The 21,856-nt window shown below is 37.0% G+C and overlaps 1 protein-coding gene across 2 annotated transcripts; it reads right to left on the reverse strand.

Moving 5' to 3' along the window:
- Nucleotides 1-11: 11 nt before the first annotated feature.
- On the reverse strand, nt 12-20,931 carry CARNMT1 (carnosine N-methyltransferase 1). 2 transcript variants are annotated; one of them, XR_005255215.1, is made up of 8 exons: nt 20,446-20,931; nt 17,753-17,948; nt 16,615-16,778; nt 9,378-9,518; nt 5,244-5,422; nt 4,138-4,247; nt 3,110-3,213; nt 12-2,855 (listed from the first exon to the last, which is right to left on the reverse strand). XR_005255215.1 is itself a non-coding variant. In XM_038123972.1 (8 exons), exons 1-8 carry the CDS (start codon nt 20,775-20,777, stop codon nt 2,754-2,756), a joined length of 1,332 nt encoding a protein of 443 aa, XP_037979900.1. In that variant the 5' UTR covers nt 20,778-20,931; the 3' UTR covers nt 12-2,753. The 2 variants fall into 2 exon arrangements, 1 of the variants encoding a protein (XP_037979900.1); XM_038123972.1 differs by having other exon boundaries at nt 4,134-4,247.
- Nucleotides 20,932-21,856: the final 925 nt, after the last annotated feature.

A 21,856-nucleotide genomic window follows, 5' to 3' on the forward strand; every position in this document is an offset into this window, starting at 1 on the left:
CACGCGAGACATCAAGCCTTAGAGCAAGTTTTAATATCCAAAAACCCCAGTCCATTACACACACTTAAAACTGTGGGAAGTTCACACACAGACATGAAACTTCCCATTCTTACCATCTTTGCAACCAATTTTAGAACATAACACATAAAAAAAAGGATGTTTTACATTTATCAAACTCCATATAAAGAAGTTTTACACTGAAGATTATGGAGGATTTTATTTTACACTTGTTACCATGTCTAGTTTAATACTGACCTAAAATAAACAGTCTTAGCTGATGAACACCCTTGAGCATTTCCCCCTGCACAGAAAACTAAATAAAACAATGATCAAATTCTATAATACACAATTATCCCTGTGCATTACAGTACAAGTGGCAAATTCTAAGAACTCTTAAATGGGACTGAAGATAAAACACTACTAACAGCTCATTCACAAGATAATTTTGCTTCCAATTCTTTATGTGACTGTTGCAATTTAAAAGCAGAAAGCTCTAGAAAAAAAAAAAAAAAACCACCAGCATTTTCTAGATCAGAAATAAAAGCACATTACTGTATTATACCATATGTAAAAGTATTTTCAGAGAACATACAAAAATGGCACCTATGACAACATGGAGTGGTACGGGAAAAACTACCATGACATAGGATATTTACACTCAACCATAAATAAAGAGTTCCACTACTTTTTTTTTTTTGAAAAACAGAACACCACATTTCAAGTTACAGACTATGGAAGGGGCAGTAACTGGGTAGTATTACAGTCAGATACGCTACTCTCAGCATCAGCTTAACTGACATTCAGCTAACCTCTGTCTTATTTCAACAACCTTGAAAATCAAGTGAATTGCTAATCATATTCTACCTAAGAAAAGTGTAATGAAAGCAAAGAAACACAAATTTTCTTAAAAATTAAATGGTATGATGTGGAAATTAAAGCATGTGGTTTTTTACTTTTAGCCACACAAGGACTATTATTTTCAAATTATTTCTTGAATAGCAGTGTTTAATCTTTAAACTTATCTCCCTTGGAACAGAGAAGAACTTTGACAGTTCATGCACTTTCAGAAATAAGAGAGTTCAAAGAAGAGTAGTTAAAACCAAACTTTAAAGCTTCTCTAGAGCAGAAGCCTCTGTTCTCAATCAGGATTCTGAGCAGAAAGGAGCATAATACTGAAACATATACAAGCATGCGCTCTCTTACGCAGTGTTGAAAATATTTTTTTAAAAAAGCTTACTTTCCCTCCTTGCAGATTTTCAATTTAAGAATAAAGGCACAAATTTCTGGCCTTGATTAGAAAAATTGAAAAGCCAGTAACAGATCTACTAAAGAGATGTGATTAGGACATCGCCATGAAAGACAGGACAAAAAATAATCAGAAACAAACAACATACTGACCAGTGTCCTTTTAGCCAAAGAAGAAAAAAAATAAAATCAGCCCTCATCATAATGGTTTTATATTTTAAACGTATTTTTGAAAATGCATTCAAATGGCACTTGAGGTAATCAATATATTACACAAACAGAATGCCTAACATGACACCTCATCTCATACTAGTGACTGTTAATTAAGGTTTTTCTCATTTCTTACATAACTTCAAAGTGACATGAGATTGTATGTAACACGACTTGTCACATACAATCTCATACATACATACAGCCTCTTGTATAGTATCATGACTTGTAGAATAAATATTCACCTAAGCCACATCTGTTAGGAAAAAAAAAACACATTAGTAGGAGGAACCAAGAAGTCACAAGGGCAAAGTTAAGTTACAAGAAAATTGTCTACCATTTGGCCTGCATATCCTGGCTCAGTAATTAGGTTATTGCACATATTTACATGTAACTTCACTGCTCTGACAGGTATTTTTTTTTTGTTGTACTACCTACATGCGGCATGGATAACTCAGCTATGTTTATCAACTTTAAAAGTTCTGGCTTAAACAGTAGAAGATGACACATAATCAATGTTATTTCAAGAAGCAAAGTATCTAACACATTTCACAGTTCCAACATTAAGATCAATCAAGACTGGTGTTTTCCTGAACTGAGGTTAACATACTGCTTCTCTGTGATAGTCTGCTTTTTCTTCACTCAGTATTCTGCTTTCATGTAGCATTTCTAATTTCCTATCGGTTGTAGTTTATGATTAAACCTTTAACAGAGGTACAGTCAAAGATCAGAATTTGTATAATATCCTACTTTACTTCAGTTGCACAGGAAATGCTCTAACAGTTCAGGTGACTAATTTATCTGTTCAAGAATAATTTTACCACTTCCCAACCATTTCAGACTTCATAATTTAAGTATACATTTACAAACACTTCTCTAAAAGTGATATAGCTAGTACAGTAAGCACCTCCATGCATTCCTAATATCAAGTAGGAAAAAAAAAGAACTATAAATCTATGAAAAATGAGACAGCATTAGCAGAGAATTAGCCTAGTTATGGCAAATATTAAATTTAGTTCTCAAGAAAACACTTTTGCTTTTATATTTAATGCATTCCAAAGCACAAAGACAGTCCATGTGAACATTTAATCTTTCACAAGTGTATTGTGAATATCCATGGCATAGTATATGTGTGAATAGCAATAGAGATATTAAGAAAATAGACACTATCTATATCCTCTTAGGAACAAGAAGGCACCACTGATTTGAGGTTGTGTCCATACATCACCAGATGATTTTATTCTCGTTTCTAGCTTTCAAGCCAACATTATTTTCTCATTAACCTATTCAAACCACTACTATTCTGGTTTTCTCACCACAAACAACACACATTCATAGTAGTATTTCATCATGGAGAGCTCATTCACAGTGTAAGTTGACAGTACAGATTCTTTCTCCACCTGAAAACAAAGCAGCAGTTTTCAAGACACCTTCTGTACACGAACTATACAAGAAAATGCTATATTGTTATTTGATTATGAGGCTCATCTATAACTTATAAAATGAGAAAAGCAGGTAATTTGTAAGATACATAATACTCCTAGAAGTCATTACTATCTGCCAAAATACAGAATGAAATTCATGGTGGTTTAATCAAAGCAGTCTGTCTGATTCATAACAATACTGCTTACTGCAAACTACACTATTTTCTTACCTCTATATGGAATCCATATTGCAGGATAACATTTTTTATATCCTCGTAGCTTAATTCTATGGAAAGTTCATTTCCCAAGTTTTCAAAATGGTAAAGGAGAGGACCTGAAGTACAAAGATACAACAGAAATGGCTACCAAAAAGACAAAATATGTGTTAAAAGTCAAAAGTACACACTGATAGTGCAACAAACACTTATATCCAGATTCACATACTCAAAAACATGGAAGGTTTCCTGCCCAGGGAGGGTTGGAACTAGATCATATTTAAGATCTCTTCCAAGCCAAACCATTCTATGATTCTATAAATATTGATAAAAGAACATATTGCTGTTACTTGAATATGAATCTTATAATGAATACCAATGAATACTAATTACTTTAGCTCTTATTCAAAAACTTGCAACATTTCCTACCAGATTTTGTTTTCTGTATCTTAAAATTTCTTCAGTCAAGCATCACTGCTGTCTCTATAGCTCAGAATATTTAAGTCAACCTAGGAGCTCTGCTAGCACTCTGACCGGCTGGGACTGAGAGAGCAGCCAATCGACCAGTGACTGACCAGTTTTTACTATGTGTAATGTTTAATGCCTGGGTCTTGTCTAACATTCTTTCACCATGGAAGACTCCAATCAAATCGCATTCCCAAAACTTCTGCTTCAAGGCAGAGTACCAATCGGACTTTGGGAAAAAAAAAACAAAAAACAAAAAAAGTAAGGATGTCTATTAAAGTTACATTTTCTTAAAAATAGCAAAGATCATCACAGAATACACATTTGTCAAAAAACAAACATTTGATGCATGAATGCAAAACCTGCCACAGTAAGATTTACTTGCCTATTTAAAAACCACAGTGTTGACTTGATTGTAACTACCAAAACTCTGAACATATTTTGATAACTTCTGAGATAATTTCCAAGCCCTGTATTTTTCTAGCTGTACAGTTTCTAGCTGCATAATTATTTGCATGCACTTCTCAAGTATATGATCAAAAACAAGCCAAAAAGAGCAGCTGGTCACACTTGCCTACATTTATCCATATTCCTCCAGGCTTTAGTATTTTCCATATAGTATCAATATAATCAATAACATTATGTGCTGTATCTATGAAAAAGCAAGTTGCTACGCAGTCCCACGTATCTGCACAAAAAGAGCAAAGTATACAAAGATTAGTTTCAATGCTTTTAATTCTGTAAAAGTTCATCATTTAACCCTGGTATTTGTTGATACCCTCAGAATCATCTTCAACTAACAGCAGCTGAAGACTCTTCATTTTGTTTGCAAGTAAAGTATTTTGGTTTACATTAAAAACTGTTAACTTTGGGTTCATTTGGCGTGTATTCATGTGTGCATATGTACACATACACACACCACAATATTACATATATTTACTACTTGTTTACTTAACAAAACTGTTCATACATTATATACAATTATATATATTACATTCTGTAAAATATAAATTTTCTAACACATTCTATACAAATGAAGCCCCAAGTGTGCTATTACCCACCTGTCCTATAAATTTCATTATGACAACTGTTAAAAATGCAACTGCAAAAATCCCCAATCATTTTAAGCCTCCCTAGTTAGTATCTAGAACAATACAAGTCTGCACAGTAAAGAGTACTTTCAGAAGTCACTCAGCTTTAAAACATTTTACTCAGTATTTCAATATCTCCCCAGCTGTTTTTAACAAGCAGGAATTTTTGAAGTCTACCTTTTAAAGCATGAGTCTCCCTGTTTTTCTCTAAACAGGTATTCTTGAAATAGCAAAAGTTTTAAGTTCAGTAAATAAAAAATATTAGAAGTCTTAATTTATGCCAGTCTTGGATGTTCTACTGTTAAAGACAGAATCTTCAAAAAATTAAGCAGCTGTGGGGAAGGCTCCTGCAAGATCTGTTAGACAAGGAGGTGTCCACATTTGCTATAACTAGGAAGAAAAGCTGATTTGGAGTAAGAACTATAAACATATTGATACAGCTGGAGAAATATTCTGAGTATGAGAATCTCACTACAGCTAGTTCTTTATACTTAATACTGGTAGATACACTTCCATTCTCTTTACAATCTGTCCCAAATACTCTGGAAGTCTGTAAAGTTACATGGATAGCCTAGAAGTTTGCATTTACTCACTGCACTCAGAATAAATTTCCTGAAAATCCCCTGCTGTCATAGAGAAGTTTGACCCAGAAGGAAGACTGTGAGGATCAACATCTGGGAAATAAATTGGTCGTATCTGATCAGCAGATCTTCTGTTATTGCTAAATTGATGAATCCAGGGATAAAGCTTACATGAATTAATTTGAGAGCATCTGCAAAATATGAAAACCAGCAAAATTTGTTTCAACTAATTGCTTATCTAGAATCTGGAAATATAGAAGTTCTTATAACAGCTCCATATTTGCCAGAAAATTTAATACAGTTTACAACACTTTGGACCACCCATGATAAAGTAGTAATCAAAAAACTAATTTTAATCTGACAAAATCACTACTACAAAGGAATTGCCTTTTCCAGTTTTAGAATTTTCTTTTATGACTTCTTGTAATTTTCTACAACTTCTGAGAAATAATAAAATTCTTGGCAGAGAATACCAAGAAGAAAACACATATACTTATTTTGTATGATTAATGAAGTTTGTAATTTGCTATATTCCATAAAGCTGAGACTTCCTGGATCATCTCTCTTCCTATTAAAAATACAAAAAAAACCCCCAAAACAAAACAAAACAAAACAACCTACCCCAAAACAAAACAAAACAAAACAAAAAAACCTACCCCAAAACCAACAAACAAACAAACAGAAAGTAACAATAGTTCCATGACTTTTTTAGGGAACATTTGTTATCATTCTAGACTTTTCTGAGCCATAAGCATAGGAAGTTTAGAAGCACAGCTAAACAAAAGCATTTTTCAGATGCTAACTGAAAAGATGCTTTAAGAATTAAAAATATAAATAAGCAGCATTTTGAATTAGCACAATAATGGTGATTTTAAATTTGTTGTCATTTTAAGTTTGTAACACCTGGATCTTTGCAATCATGCTAAGTAAAGATGTCTTTGTAAAAGAGTTTCTGGATTGACATGACTAACTAAATCAACTCATATTTTAAAAAGTTATAAAACACAGCATTTAAGTATAACAGGAAGCTTTCCCCACCATCCTGTAAAATTAGTTTGTAATTAAAAAATGAAAAAACATTTTCTTTCAAGGACAACAGAGGACACATCTGTCCCACAAAATACATATCATCAAGCATTTCATAAACTTCAAGCAATCTACTGGTTATAGAAAGGGCACTCTTTTGGCTGATGATTAGAATACATTTGTGATAAAGTGTTTGAAATAATATTTTTTACCTTCTCCATGTCATATCTGTATTTCATTTTATCAGTTAAAAATTAAAACTTGAGCAGCAGTATACAGCATTCAACGACTTTCTTCATGTATAAATAAATACCAGACATATGCAGTTAGTTAAAAAAAGCAAATCCAAAATGAAACAACAAAAAAGCCCCCTAACCACTACAACAGCAATTAAAAGGAGTTCATTGTTCACACAGACTTTGAAACAGTTCCAATTTAATAGAAAATAGCAATCTCTTTCATATACAAACTTGAAAACCTCAATTTTCAGTTTCAATAATTTTTACTCCAGTCCTTGGCAACATTCTTACAACAAAAGATGTGTAATACACATTCTATTAAAAACATCTAACATATTTAAGTGTGACATACTTCATTATTTTCCATAGGGGCGGGGTATTCACTGCTCAACATTCAGCTTAAAGGACAGTTTTTGAAAAAAATGGGTAGGTCAAATCTCACTACTCACCACTGGTATACATATAAAAATGTAACTTAAACTGTTTTCATCCTAAGGCATTAATGGACATGCAACTAACACAACCAGCAGTCTCCTCCAAGTGTCAAGATTTATCTAAAATTATATTCTTTCCAAAAAGTAAAGAAGAAAAACCATGTAAAAACCTTAGGCACACAAGGGAAAGCAAAGTGTCCCATAGAATGACTGAAGCAGCCTTGGAGCCACTGCACGTTAACTAGTCTAGGGTCACTTTATTCTCAAATTAGTGTTTCCTCAACAGAATAACAAACTCTAAATAATTTCGGGTATTTACAGTGACCACAGTTACACTGTGACACACAGTCTATATACCATACCACGCAGTTTTATCAAGTGTAACTTAAGTTCACGATTTCAGCGATATGAAAGGTTTTTAAAAAATGTGTGAAAATCAGCAAATACTACTTTGCACACAGAAACATTAAGCCAGTGTACCACATCTAGGAGCCTACTGTAGCAATGCTTGACATTCAAAACAGTACTTTGTCTTCCTAAATACAAACCACAATCAGAGAAATAAGGTAAAGCTCTAAAACTGTAAGCACAGATGAGCAAAATCCTCATGCTTTTATCAACTAAGAATAAGTATAAATTAAATCGAGACTACAGTTAAGAACTCACTGGCAAATTCTTTTTTTCTGACCACTCTTCTTTAGGTATTATCTTCAGCTTATATGGATCACTGCTGTGTCTTCCAGTTTCAGAAAAGCAAATGTGCATTTCAGATGGCTAATCACGGACAGCTACTTCAGACTAAACTGAAAGAATCTTCAAGTCCCTAAAACCTTCATAACAGAAGGTTACATCAAGCCCACTGTTACATCTGGCAGAAAGGGATGCTTGGACTTCAACTAAATTGACTGCTGCTCAGTCATGCTGGCAGTATTCTCTTCCATGCTAACAATATAACTGATAACTTGTCCAGCAAACACAAATACCACAGCAGTTACACAACACTAAATTTTCCTGTCCAAAATCTCATACTGTTAGCAAGTTTAATGCATATACACCTCTTTGCTAAATATCCTACACGAACACTACATTCCTGCATAGGAAACACTGTATGAACATTAGATGCTAAAATTACTACCGTTAGTAAAGCATGAATCTTCAGGATAATTTCACATATAGGCAAAGACTCTATTCAAGGAAGCATGTCATCAGAGGGTAGGGGTGAAGTTAACTAACCTCTGTGACAGCTGACCAGTGCTCCAAAAAATGGGAAATTAAAGCTTTTATGCTGCTTTGAAATTCCAAAGCATGAGAGTATGTAGCAGGTAAAAGACATCAGTCAGATCAAGTGTAATATACAATTTCACCACCAAATGAATCACTTGAGGATAATGCAAGAAAAAAAAAGAACAAATGAACTTTCAGTAAACATCCATTATCATCACAGGGAGCACTACTGCTATACACAGATACTCAGCAGGCACCATGCAGTGTTTTCCCCATTTTTGAACAGTAACCTGTGTGAGATGCAAGAGCATCAGAGTGCGCTGTGGATAATCAGTCTATAAAACAGTCTCCAAAACAATATGGTAATACAGAAAAAAAGCCAATAGTTTGGGTATTTTAAGCAAAGGTGTATAATTTCAGACTGATGAAGGAACTGTCAAATTCTGCCTTTGTGAACTTGGACTAATTGCCCTCCCTCCCCACACCCCCAAAACACCCTCCAGACCTCTTTCAATACTTGCCCACCTGTAGCTTTCGCACTCTTTCTTAACAGAACAGTTGCATGTGCTGCCTTTTTTCTTCCCTTACAAAGTCATTTAGAAAACAGTAATTCCAATGCAAGTGGCAGAATACCAAATACAGAAATGTCATTTTAAGTAAAAACTGTAACATGAAGTTTACTACCTTTAAATTTATTATCTGAGTATAACTGTGGAACTATTAACTCTTAGCCTCTTGCTCAGCATGCTTCAATTATTGTTTTTCTTGTCAAAACAGTGCCTAAAATTTTACTATGGAAGGTGATACTTTTTTTTTTTAAACAGGTATCGTCTGTTAATAATCACCACCACTAAATAACACGGACATATTTACTAGCCCATATTCAGTAATAGTAAGATAGGTACCCATTTTACAGAAACAGATGTGAAATAAATCATAAAACCTAATCAAAAATTTGCAGGAAGTTTGTTGTATAAAGATTTTAAATCTCATAACTTGAAAGCTATGCTTCCTGTAATTTTAATGAGTCAGATACAATACTTCCTTCCCCATTTATCCCTAAGACTTTTTTTCCTTAAAGCATTCTAAAAAGTGAGTATGCGTGCCTTATAGTACAGCTTATAAATCTATTCTTTATATAGAGACGTATATATTCAGATTTCTCTCATTTATAATTTTGCCTCTCTACGTTTTATTCAGCAAGTAAAACATAAGCTATATACCTGTTGAGTACAAAGTTAGAAGAAAAGAGCATAAAGAGGCTCCATTCATTTCCTTGGCAAGCATAACCGAGCATAGCTATTTCCCACGCCAATCTACCTAGCCCAGCACCAGGTACCAGGATATTAACTTTGGAGAAATCCCTGCAACAGAACAAAAATAATAGTTAAGTCTTTATCTGATACCCCTTAACACAACTTAGAGGTCCAGCGAAACATTTTTCCCACCGCATACTTAGATACTGTATTAGGCTTCCTGTATGACTTTCACTTTTAAATGAAACTGAGCCTGCTCTAATCAGATTGGTTAATTGTACAGTCAAAATGATTTACAGAAATTACTCAAAAGAACATACGACCCTCATTCAGAATACAGAGCATAAATGCTATACACAATTTCTTTTCCTTAGAAGTTCTACAGTTACCCAGCCAAAAATTTCTCAAGAGAATTGAAGATTGAAGAATATTATCATATAGCAAAATGTATTTTTCTTTAAGCCCCACTGATAATCAGAAAGTATTCTAGACATATTTTTGTTACCTTGCAAGGAAAAAAAAAACAAATTCCAAGTATTTTGACATAAGAAATGAAAATTTAAAATCTCCATAATCTGATTAACAATTCAGAATGTAAAAACCTTAAAGTAGTGACTGTTCCAGCAATGGCAGGTTCTTCATATGCTGCTCACCGGTTTCCCCAAAGTACTTCAGTGACATGTTTCCTAAATAGTACATTGCAGCTCTCTTAATCGTTTACCCATAACTAGGCACCAAGTTGAAGACAACCAGAAAACATCCAGCAGTGTGTTCATTGACATACTTAAAATCTCTCCCAAGTGCAGCAACTTAGCAACTGCAGAACTAAGAATCTCAAAAAGGAGAATTGCTCCTCTTGGAGGCAGAAAAGGAAATACATACATATTCTAACTGTCACACTTCCACCACAACGCAATCAAACCTTCACTCATAAAACAGAAATCACTCGCATGCAAAACGGAAGATACTTAATCTAAAAGGAAACAGTCTTTCAGTTTCCAGTCAAAAACATTACTTCAAGAGCTCAGGATTTCATATACCAAAGTATGAATATTCACACACCTCCCAACATTGTTTTGCACATCACCTTCAGAGACAAAAAAATACATGTGTATGCAAGTGCATGAAGGAGGCCAGACCAGCAGTTCCAAAGGATAAAAGGCACTAAAACGCAAAGCCTTTGACTACTTAAAAATTCAGAATACCAAATAGGGTTCAAAAAAGTAAGGATGCTGTACAAGCATGAAGACGATTAAAGGTTACATAAATCCCAAAAGCTGTACATTTCTGAACACTATTACCCAAAACCAAATGTATTATTCTGTTCTAAAGGCCACACAATCTAACAAAGCAGTTTTAACACTGCCTTCTGAGTTTTGATTTTATCATCTAGTTAGTGAAGTCTCTGAAGTGGAAAATCATCCCATTCATTTCCATTCCATTATACATCCAGGCTCTTTTTCTGACTTAACAAGAAGCTGGAAATCAAGACTCTGCTATTACTTAAGAGCACTCCTGTGAAGCAACAGTCCCCATTACCTCTCTTCTACAGGGGAAACCAGAAGTTAGCAGAAAGTCCTACTGAAAAAAATACTTCAGGAGAAAACTACATGCTCAATATGAAATTTTTGAAAATAGGGAACCGTGAGAAGGAAGAAGAAAATGTGCTTTCTGGTAGAAGCCAGAAAAGCTTACAGCTTTTCTTATTCATAATGGTACACCATTATTCCAAATGGATTTTTTAACCTAATCTATTCTCCATTTCCTTACAATTTCAGTTATTTAAGAAATACTTAGACTAGGCTCTACACAGATTTTAGCACCCCCGTGTGACACTTCTGTGATATATGGGATGATAAACCATAAACCAATTTCAGGATTACAACATATTGATTACAAGTCTTTTCTTGAAGCAACCTGGTAGCTAACTGATATGTAGGTATATGCACATTTTGAAATCTGCACTTTTATGCACCCTAAAACCAGAAAAAATCTCTATCAGTCAAGTGAGTTAATTTTAAATTGCCTGTAGTTGTCTTCATCTTTTCACAATATAAAGTTTTTTCAGCTTTAAACAAAATTTCCCATTCTCTCTTAGAAAATATTTTTCTATTCTCATTTTCTAGAGCAGACTTTACTGCACTTTCGTTTGCACCTTTATTAAGAGATTAAAGTCTCGAAATTTGTCAGCAATTTAATTTTTATCATGACTCTTCGTATCAGTTGCTGGAGAATGCTCTTGGCCACCAACTTCATTTCAGCAAAAAAGCACATCTAATAAAATACAATATAATCAAATCTCAGTCCACTAACATTGACATTAACTGAGAGCATATTTTTGAATTTATAGACTGAGAAATTATATATGTGGCAAACTCACTGTTTATAGTGTCCCCTTATTAGAAAAAAAAGTCTTAGCACTTTTTTCAAGAATTGAACTGTTTGTGACAAACGGTTAATGAATTATGTTGAATTTTGAATCCTTATAATAGCTAAAAATCTTTAATTGCACAGAAACTGCTTTTTTAATGGCTACAGTCCTTTAAGAGGCCAGAAAAGAGGCTTTTCTCTGGTTGTTGCGTGAATACAGCAGTTACAAAGTTAGCTAAAAAAATCCCCAACAACTGTGGTAACATAATAACTCAAAGTGATCCACAAGGAAACCTACCCTCGAACCAGCCAGCAAGGACAGGATTTTCACAACACACATCTAGCAGCGGTTAGGAACATAACTGAGTATCCAACAAGTACCCACTGAATGAATACCTGTGGGCCAAGAGGGAAGCAGCATCAGCCTATTAATCTGACAGGTGTGGGGAAAGGTGCTGGCCAAGCAACAGAGAAGAGGGCTGCACAGTATTATTCAGCTCAACTACTGAAACTGAAGAAACCTCTTTAAAAAAAAAAAAAGTGGAGAAATATCAGAAACAAATCTTTCATGCCCTTTTCACACTGCATGTTTCAGTGTGATATATTTTCAGCTTTCAGAAGACTACTGGTATTAATGAAGATTTTAATTTTTTTAAGATGTCCTTTTTAAAATGGGGAATTAAACATGATAAAAATAGAGGCTTATTTCATGTCTATCATGTTGTAAAAAAAAGTAATGGTTCTGAAGGGGTAAACATGCTCCACAAAATAAAAATGAGAGCATCTGATCAAACACAATCCTCATTTTCATAAACTAAAAAGAGCAGTTCAATTTATCAAATGAAGTAATAAATACATATCTCACAGAGATGGGCTTCTGATCAGTGGAAATACCAGCACAAGGACATACTGTGGGACTCCTTTCCTAGTGTTTATGAGGTCTGTAAATTTAGATAATAAACAGATCCAATTCTCAGCATTCCATATTTTGTAATTTTATTTCAATCATATTGTTGGTGATTTTTTTTAAAGACAAATGTTAAACAGCACAATCATTTGAAGAGCAATTCTCTGAACTTGGCAGCTGAGCTTTACATATTTTCATTTAAAGACCTGCTACTGAGTGACGCAGTAACACTGACAATCTATTTGCTTTTAAATCCAATGTGTAAAGCAGTTTAGGCTAAGTATAAAGAACTGCAAGGACAAATGTATTTCATATAAAGTCAAATAAAATTCAAATAAAGCAGAAATTTCAACTCAACTATAAATGTGACTGAGCACACTCAAGAAGTATAGTCAAGCTCAGGCTTAGGACTAATAAGCTGTTTTTCGTATTAAAAGGAAACTAAACTCTGGCAATTTCTTTTGGGCTGCTCGGTCAGCATTTTGGAAAATATATTTGATAGCTGGACAGTATGATATTGATGAATTTCAAGTTATAGTTCATTCTAGAGGCCTAGTTAATGAGAAAACTGGAAAAAATACCTAAGTATATTGGTTCTGGCCATGAATCGATAATTAACAAAAAAGTTAATCATTTCACAGATTTCTTATGGACAAGCTGATGATCTTTACATTGTTTGACCTAAGCAAGAAGAGCAACATTAGAAGTGAAAGGAAACCAAGATGATTGAAAAAAAGGGAAAAGGGGAAGCAAAAAAAAATTTATGAGTATGCTTCTTTAGATTTTCAACTTAATACTTCCCTATAAAAACACTTCAATAAATACACAGATAAAGAAATAAAAATGTATCTATGTTTTACTATTTTCTCCTACAGCAAGTAGGTTTATTCTAATCCAAGAAACTTAATTAGTACAGAGCTCCTGCAAGCTGAAACAAATTTCAACATGAAGAATGCAAGAAATCTGTCAGTTGATCAGGAAGTCCTGATCTCAGGGATTTATTCAAAACTGCTTTGTTGACTCTGCTAACAGATTCTGTGTAAAGGTGCTAAGCAGAGAGAGGCAGCAACAGCTTTTGCCATTTAATTTACCTTTAGATTACAGCCTAATCAGAAGACTAGACTGAAACACATGATAAGTAGCACCTACTAAACAACTATTCTGCTTTACAGCTGCTTTCAACCATTGCTTGCACTATTTCTACCTCCCAAACAGCAAGCATATACAACACTTCACTGCTTTTCCTGCTATTTGCATACCACCTGAAGCCATACGTGTCAATCTTGCAAACGGCGATGCTATAAGGTGTGCAAGCACGGAGTGAAACATATTTCAGTAGTTTCATACATTTAAACTCCATTTTCACATGATTCCAATATATCGAATTAATAACATCGACAAATTGTTATCTAGAAACTGAATGTACCATTCCATTGAGTATTACAAATTTGATGAGTACTGCCATTCCTGTTAAAAAGTAAAAGGTGACTGGAACTGACAGTTTAAAATTATTTATAATTTTCGACACAAAATACGTTTAGAAAAAAGTAATTTTTTTCACCCAGAGCAGTTTTTCTCTTGCACCTTCTTTTCATTCTTTCAGGAGACTTTAGTGCTCTGTGCTAAAAAAGGAAACTCTAAAGTAATACAAAGCTACATTCTGACGTTCATTTACATGCTGCTTTCTTTCACACTTTAGAGTCTATGGTCCGTCCTCTCCCACTATAAGCAACAGAGAGACTCACTGTGGTCAGTTCAGGCCCCGTCAATCCCTTCAAACTGAAAAAACTTGTCCACTCCAAGATCACTGAATCACAGAATATGCCAAGCTAGAATAGATCTGTCAGGGTAAAAGTCCAGCTCCTGGCCCTATGCAGAACACTCCAAGAGTCACACCATGTGCCTAAAAACATTGTCCAAACACTTCTGGAACTCAGACAGGCTTGGTGCTGTGACTAGCTTCCTGAAGAGCCTGTTCCAGTGCTCAACCATCCTCTGGGTGAAGAATTTTTTCCAGATACCTAACCTAAACTTCCCCCTTCAGGTGCATGCCATTCTCTCCGGTGCTGTCACTGGAGAGTAAAGAATTTGTATAAAATTTGTATAAAAAACCCAAACTTACCATCTAGCAAACCCTGCAAGGCAAGTTATTTCTTGCACAAGGGTGAAATGGGACTACCAGTTAAGCTTTATAGTACATGACTCTGCTTCTTACCTCAAAAAGAAAAGTACAGCTAACCAGAAGAGCCTCCCGTAATCAGGAAAAATGAATGAGGTGACATAGTAGCTAACAATATGTGAATAGAGAAAAGGTTTTACCTAAGTGCTACAACAGCTCCACAATGACAACTTAATCAATACACATTTTAGAAATTAAAAAAACGCTGTTTGACAAACTCAGACTTGCAGTAGAGATATCTGATCCGTACAGTGATGTACTGAGACTTCAGCAGAGACAAAATAAAACTCAAATGGTACTTCAGAGCTACCACAATAGGGAGCAATGCTCTGCTATATTAGTTTTGTCCGACAACAACCACGAGAATTCCCTGTAAAGAAGCACAAAGCTATCAACTTCAGATTCACCCCATCTATTACTACATGTTGCTTGCTAAAATCAACTGAAGGTTTTGAAATAGAGCTCATTGATGACAAATGTAAAAGTCAAGATTTTCCAGCCTCAGTCATGAATCTCTTAAGATTTGACATAAGCTACTTCTACCATAACCAAAATCCACTAAGAGCTAGCAGACAAGAGAAAAAATTGAATTGCTGCTTTGGAGATTAGAATGACCTCTTGCAAAACTAACCATGAGTTTTCCTACATATCCACACATCAGAAGTATACCTGCAGTATTTAATTCATTTTTTTCTAATGTAAGGCATTATTAGCACTAGAAAAATTGCAGGAAGTTCACTTGCAGATAAAACATTTCAAAAGGTGTATGTATCTTTAGGTAAGTGAGTCAAAGGCAAAAAAAAAAAACAACATCTGGTCTCCAGGTCCTTCCACCACAAACCATCTTTACTAATGAAACTAAATGATGGCTAGTGGAAGAGACTTTCCAAGTCACACAAGAGCATTACTAATAATTGCTGAGAGAGAAAAAACACCACAATAATAACCTGTTATATCAAACTCAAGTAGTGGCCTGTTACATTTATGAATAAAAATTCTCAAATTTTCCCACTGTAAAAGACTACTAAGTTTAAACTACAATGCACTTTAAGATGACTGGTTGATTAATTGACAGAACCAATAAACATGGAATTCTTACAGCACAGCACTATAACCTTCTGAAGCTTTATAGCATGCTTCTACCTAAATTACCTACAATCCCTGCATCAACGACTATTTTGGCACTGTTAACAAGGCAATACTTACAAAATTACTCTCACACGTGCAACTAAGCTTTAAGAATTGTCTTAGAACAGCTGTCTGAAACCAAGGTTAGAATTTACTATTTTCAGAGTAAATTCTTGCAACTGCACTAGAGGTTAAGCTTTTCTCCTTCCTTCCATAATGAAGAGCAAAAGCCTTACTTCCTGCTGTCAGAGTCCTTCTTTTCATTTGCAGCATGAGAGAGAAGCTCCTAACCTGCAAACTTTCCCTCACTAAGCATAACTGAGTTAACTTTCTGAAGTCTCTTACTTGAAAGATTTACATATATTGTTACATCAAGCTGCAGAACAACAACAAAAAATTATTACTGGTTTACCTGGTATTACTTTGTGAAACTTATGATTATACTCTTTTCCAACATCTTGTATTAGAAATAAAAACTTTCTTGATTGAAAAACAAATTCCACTGAGTTCATAAAAAATTCTCTACTTTTGAAACAAGGCTCTTCATTACTCCATAAATTCTGGTTTAAATTTGTGCAACAGTGTAAGTCACATAAATATAAGATTTAAGACACTATTACCATCTTTCTTTTGGAAAGTTCTTTATAATTTCACTAATAATTGGCTGGTAGCAGGAATCCCTCTCAGACTTCCCCTCTTCACTCCAGTCTCTCACAAATTGTTTCAATGTAGACTTTAATTTATCCATGTCAAATGTTGAAGCCGGTGTAATCTTCCCAGTTCCCTGAATAAAGTGGAGAGAAAAAAAAAGTTAGTGGCAAATATACCGAGTATCTTGAGTCTTGCAGGGGGGAAAGCAAATTATGAAGATAAATAAGGTCATGCTGCAAGAACTGCTGGAAGTAACAGCTGACAAAGCACTTCCCCATTACTCCAGGGACCTGGGCTTAAATCCACCTTAATATCCTAAACTAACTGAGTTTGCTAGCCTCTCTTTGGCATTCAAAAGTCCAGTTTCCATATCAAACAAACAATACATAGCAAAGCACAATTGGTAGTCCCTGTTCAGGAAAGGATCAGGGCCTAGCCAGTGCAGACGCTGAACTGCATACCCTGAAAAAAGGATCCCTTTAGACACTAGTAAGGCAAAACCGAGAAGCTTACGTTAGAGCTGCCCATTACTGTATCTTGCTTGTATCAAAGGAGGACTTCAGTTTCCATCTCTATCAGTCCTTTAAATCCTGGTGTAATTTTTTTGGGCAGAAAGTAGGTCAAGTAGTAAAAAAGTGCTTATAAATAACAACATTAAAAATACTTACAATCTAGAATAGCAACCGACTTATAATGATGTAACATATAAGAACCTATATGAAGGCAGAAAATACCACTTATATTCTATATAGTTAACAGAAAAAATAACTTTAAAATGTAACCAGGGTAAAGCTAGAACTCTGGAATGAAAACAATAATTTGCCAGATTCATGGTTAGTTTTTTTACAATGATTTGCCAGATTCACAGTTAGTTTTCATAAGTGTAACTAACAGAACTAACAACAAACAGCTTCATTAAGCATCAGCTCTGCAAAATGTAAAAGGCAAAGAGTGAGAAAAGTGTGAGCAAACAAGAAACGATAAAACAAGGAAGGCAAAAGAAAAGAAAAGAAAGTTGTAGTTTTCAGGTATTAATAACAAATGTAGAAAATCCCAAAGCATATAGAATTCAATTTTGGAGCAAGAAAAAAGTCCATTTTAACATACATCTTCTCCATATTCCTTATTTTCAAACATATGAACACAGTCATTCACAATGGTTTGTAGTATTTCTTGATTATGATCAATGCACTTCCGAATCTTGTCAAGGTGAGGGAGAAATTGAGGAAGAAGACTCTGCTGGTTAGCCGGGAGAGACTTAAACTGCCTCTCTGTTCTGTTCACTCGTTCATGCATATTCGTTCTAAAAAGTAAAAGTTTTAAATATTTAGAAGCAATACAGACATGTAAATAGTTTACTCTATGGTACTCCAATTACAATTATTCATTTTTTTATACACAGAAAGTGAAAGTTTTCTAGAATTTTAAGGCAAAAATTCTTTTAAGCTCTAGTTCTACCTTACCACTCTATTTAACACATTCCAGTTTCAGAGGACTACCCTTTCTTCCTTACTCATTTCCAGAGCAGGTGATCACTATCTTAACACACGGATCTATAAAATTTAACAACCAACCATCTTTCAAGTTTGTTTCACAAATCCAATTTAAATTTCATTAATGTGAATGCAGTGGTAAGCTTCAGTTACAGAAATAACAAGATGTGGAGTGGGAAGTGGGATCCTTAAAATCCATGGCTTTCAGGAGAACTGTAAAAGTCTCGGCTGGACCATACCAGAGTTCGGGCAGCCACACTAAGATACTAAGCTACCTTCTTTTAACAGCATATTCCTCATAAGTACTGTGAAAATGATCATGTGACTGATGCAAGCTAAAATAATTTGGTGATAAAAGTTTGATAAAAATGGTGACTCTTCCGAGATTTGCTAGATTTGATTTCTGTCTAAACCGACAGAAGTATAGAAGTGAAGCACAGTCATGACTACTCTAGAGAGATAATCCAATAAGAGATACTGACCCTTTTGACTACCAAGTGATTTTAGCTGGTCAAGTCATACTGAAGTTTCCCAAATCTTGTGTCAGCATACAGCACCACAAAGCTGAAAAAACTAGCCATTATAAGAGACAGCTGCAATTCCTGGTGTTTTTAGTTACAACCTCATTCTTGAAATTTGACCAGGTAATATCTCATTCACATGTTACTGAGAAGGGCTTGTTCACTGCAATAGCTACACTGGTTTAAAATTACATTCAAGGACAAGAAACAGAAAAAAAAACAAGAGAAAGAATAAGCAGATGCTCTACATAAAGCACATCAGCTTAGCTCAAAAACATCTTCCTGAAATTTTATCAGCAAAAAAACTTTTGAACCTTATTCTCCACCCTTTCATGCTAAATTACAACCATCTAGCAGAACGAGTAACTGAAATCAGAAAAACAACAAATAATGAAGTTATCTCATTTTATGTCTAGAAGACAAGAACAAGATCTGGACTCATCTGAGAGTGTGCTACTGTCTTATTCAAACAGATGTTTCCAAGTTAACTGGAAATATCTGTATGAGAAAACAAAAATTCCATTTATTAAGTATCAAGATATGTAATTTCACCTAAATTTAAAATTATTTCTTTGAGACAGAGGTAATTTCATTGAATTTCTATACTGGAAATCTGAATCACATCCTTTTCTTATGTTTTTACTGAAACAAGCATTCAAAAGCAACCCAAACAGACAGTTCAGCAGAAGACTAAGAAAGATATTCCCAGCTTCTAAGGCCTGAGGGTGTAATTACACCACTAATACAAATAAATTACAGGTCGGAATTGCATTAGTAGCAATCGGTATTAGATACTTTTAACTAAGTCTTCACTATGGCCAAACTCAATTAGAGAATTCACTTTGGAAGAGACATCAATGCCTCATTCAGACCAACCTCCTGCTCAAACACTTGTCCTGGCAGACAAATGAAACTTACATGGACAAACCTCAAAGAGAAGAAACTATATAAGCATCACCCACTCCTACCAAGAACCTCACTACCATGTACAGATTATGCCTGTGCTACATTGACAAAAGAGGGTCCAGCACATAGTAAAGAGCCGCATGATGGGGCTTCCTTAGCTGAAGTACAAACCTGCTTCCCAAACCTAGAAACAGGAAACGGTTTACCAAAACACTTTTCCTGGCTGAACTTTTCCAGCCAGGCTCCCAGGCTACCTTGCAATGCGAGTAACTTGCTTCCTCGTCTACTAAAACGGATTCAGTCCTAAAACCAGGTGTCCCCTGGTTTAATCTTCCCCACCGTGGTGTCCCCACCACGCCTGGCTCACTTCTATGGAGCTAGCAAATTCTCACTCAACAGATGTTATTAAAAACGGCATCCATAATCCCTAACAATAGGTCTTATCTCTTCTGCAAAATAAAAAGTCTTTCAAAAATTCCCACCCATAATCGAAACACCATTTTGCATTTCTTTGCCAGCTGGAGATTCTATTGTTTTGTAAGCTGTACAGCGTCTCAGAGCATTTTATCTCCTAAGAGACCTCAAGACACTCTTTTCAGGTTTGATGCTTTCTTTTATGCTTTCTAACTAACAGATATCAAGGCGACTTTGCGCGTAGCTCGAAAGGAAAGTGGTGCAGAAGCCCTTTGCCGACTCGGGGCCCCGCATGGCGCGGCCAGCAGAGCGCGGCACACGGAGCGCAGACCGGGAGGTGCCGCACAACGCGCACCAAGAGCGCCCCGCTCGGGGGCCGCGGGGCAGCTGCGAGCCCTGCGGCGGCCGCTCGGCGAACGGAGGGACCCCCGCAGGGCCCCACGCCCAGAGGGCTGGCCTCAATTACCCGTAATATCGGAAAGCGTTGATGATCCTCCGAAAATGTTCTCGCTCCAGACGTTCCTCCTCCTCCACCGCCCTGGCCGACGCCGTCGTCGGCACCCTCGGCTCTAGAGGCTGCCGCCTCCGCCGTTCGTCGCTCAGCGGTGCCGCCCGCTCCGCCTCGGCCTCCGCGCCCATGCCGCTCGCGCTCGCTCCCGGCCACGGCAGCTGCTCCCGCTCCTCCTCGCGGCCCCGTCGCGGCCCCCTGCGCATCACCTTGGCGGGCGGCTCCCTCTCGCCCTGGGGACGCGGCCTTGGAAGCGGCGTTTTCCGGGACACGGCGCACGTGGCCGACATCCCCCGCGCCCTACTGCGCCCGCGGGCACGGCCGGCGCGCACGCGCACCGCCGCCCTTCCGGCGCGCGCCGTCGGCCCCGCGCAGCACAGTATCGCGCGAGGGGGGCGGGGCCGATGCGGCCATGCGCATGCACTCCGCCCTCCCGAGCCGGTGTCACGGGATTCGGGAGCCGCTCCCTGGCAGAGCGCTGCGCGCTCCCGAGCTGGTTGGCATCACAGAGGGCACTGTCTCTGGCGTGGTGCCCGGCCCCGCCGTGTGAGGCGGCACGGCGGGGTGGCCCGATGGCGTCGGTGGCGCTGACGCACCTCAGGCGTACCGGAGAGGATGCGCCGCTGCCGGGCTCCTCGGGGGCACCCAGGCACCACACGTAGCGACTCGTCACTCAAACCCCGCCTCTCGGCCCGGCCCCCGCTCCAGGCTGGGGTCAGGAATACATCCGGCCCCGCTGGCAGGCAGCCGGGGCAGCGAGGTCACTGTGGTGACAAGAGGCACTACTTCCCACTCCAAACCAGGCTAAAGATGGATGATGTTTCCTGGGAGGATGGGCAAGGACCAACTGTAGGGAGAGAAAAGCAAAGTGTCTAACCGTACGTGACTCACTAAATACTAGATTTCCCCCCACAACAACAGACTTTGGCCTGGATGATGGGCACATCCTCCTCCACCTGACAAAACATGTTTGAGCAGGTGCAGACACCATGTCATGCAGCAAGTCACACCATATGCACCTTTGCACCGTGATTTGAGAAGAGGTGGCTGACACAAGACTGCCTCATTTGTAAGGGCCCATCCCCTCAGTCTTAAAACCTAAAGAGCACTACCATACCTTCTGTCTAAAGATGGGGTAGTCATTTAATAATGCAAGTAAAGCAGCAGGAATAGGAAAGGGGTTTGGCACACTAACTTCCCCTCTGTGGAAGCAGGAGCATCAGCTTCCTAAAATAAACACTTTTACTTCACTCTCACACTGCTCCTGGTCTCTACAGTAACTGACCAGGCAGTGAATGGACAATGGACACTGTGTTCAGTGGCAATGCCAGAGAGAAACCAAAGACATACCCAGTTCAATGGACAGAAG

Source organism: Motacilla alba, chromosome Z (assembly GCF_015832195.1).
Source record: "Motacilla alba alba isolate MOTALB_02 chromosome Z, Motacilla_alba_V1.0_pri, whole genome shotgun sequence".
Lineage (NCBI taxonomy): Eukaryota > Metazoa > Chordata > Aves > Passeriformes > Motacillidae > Motacilla > Motacilla alba.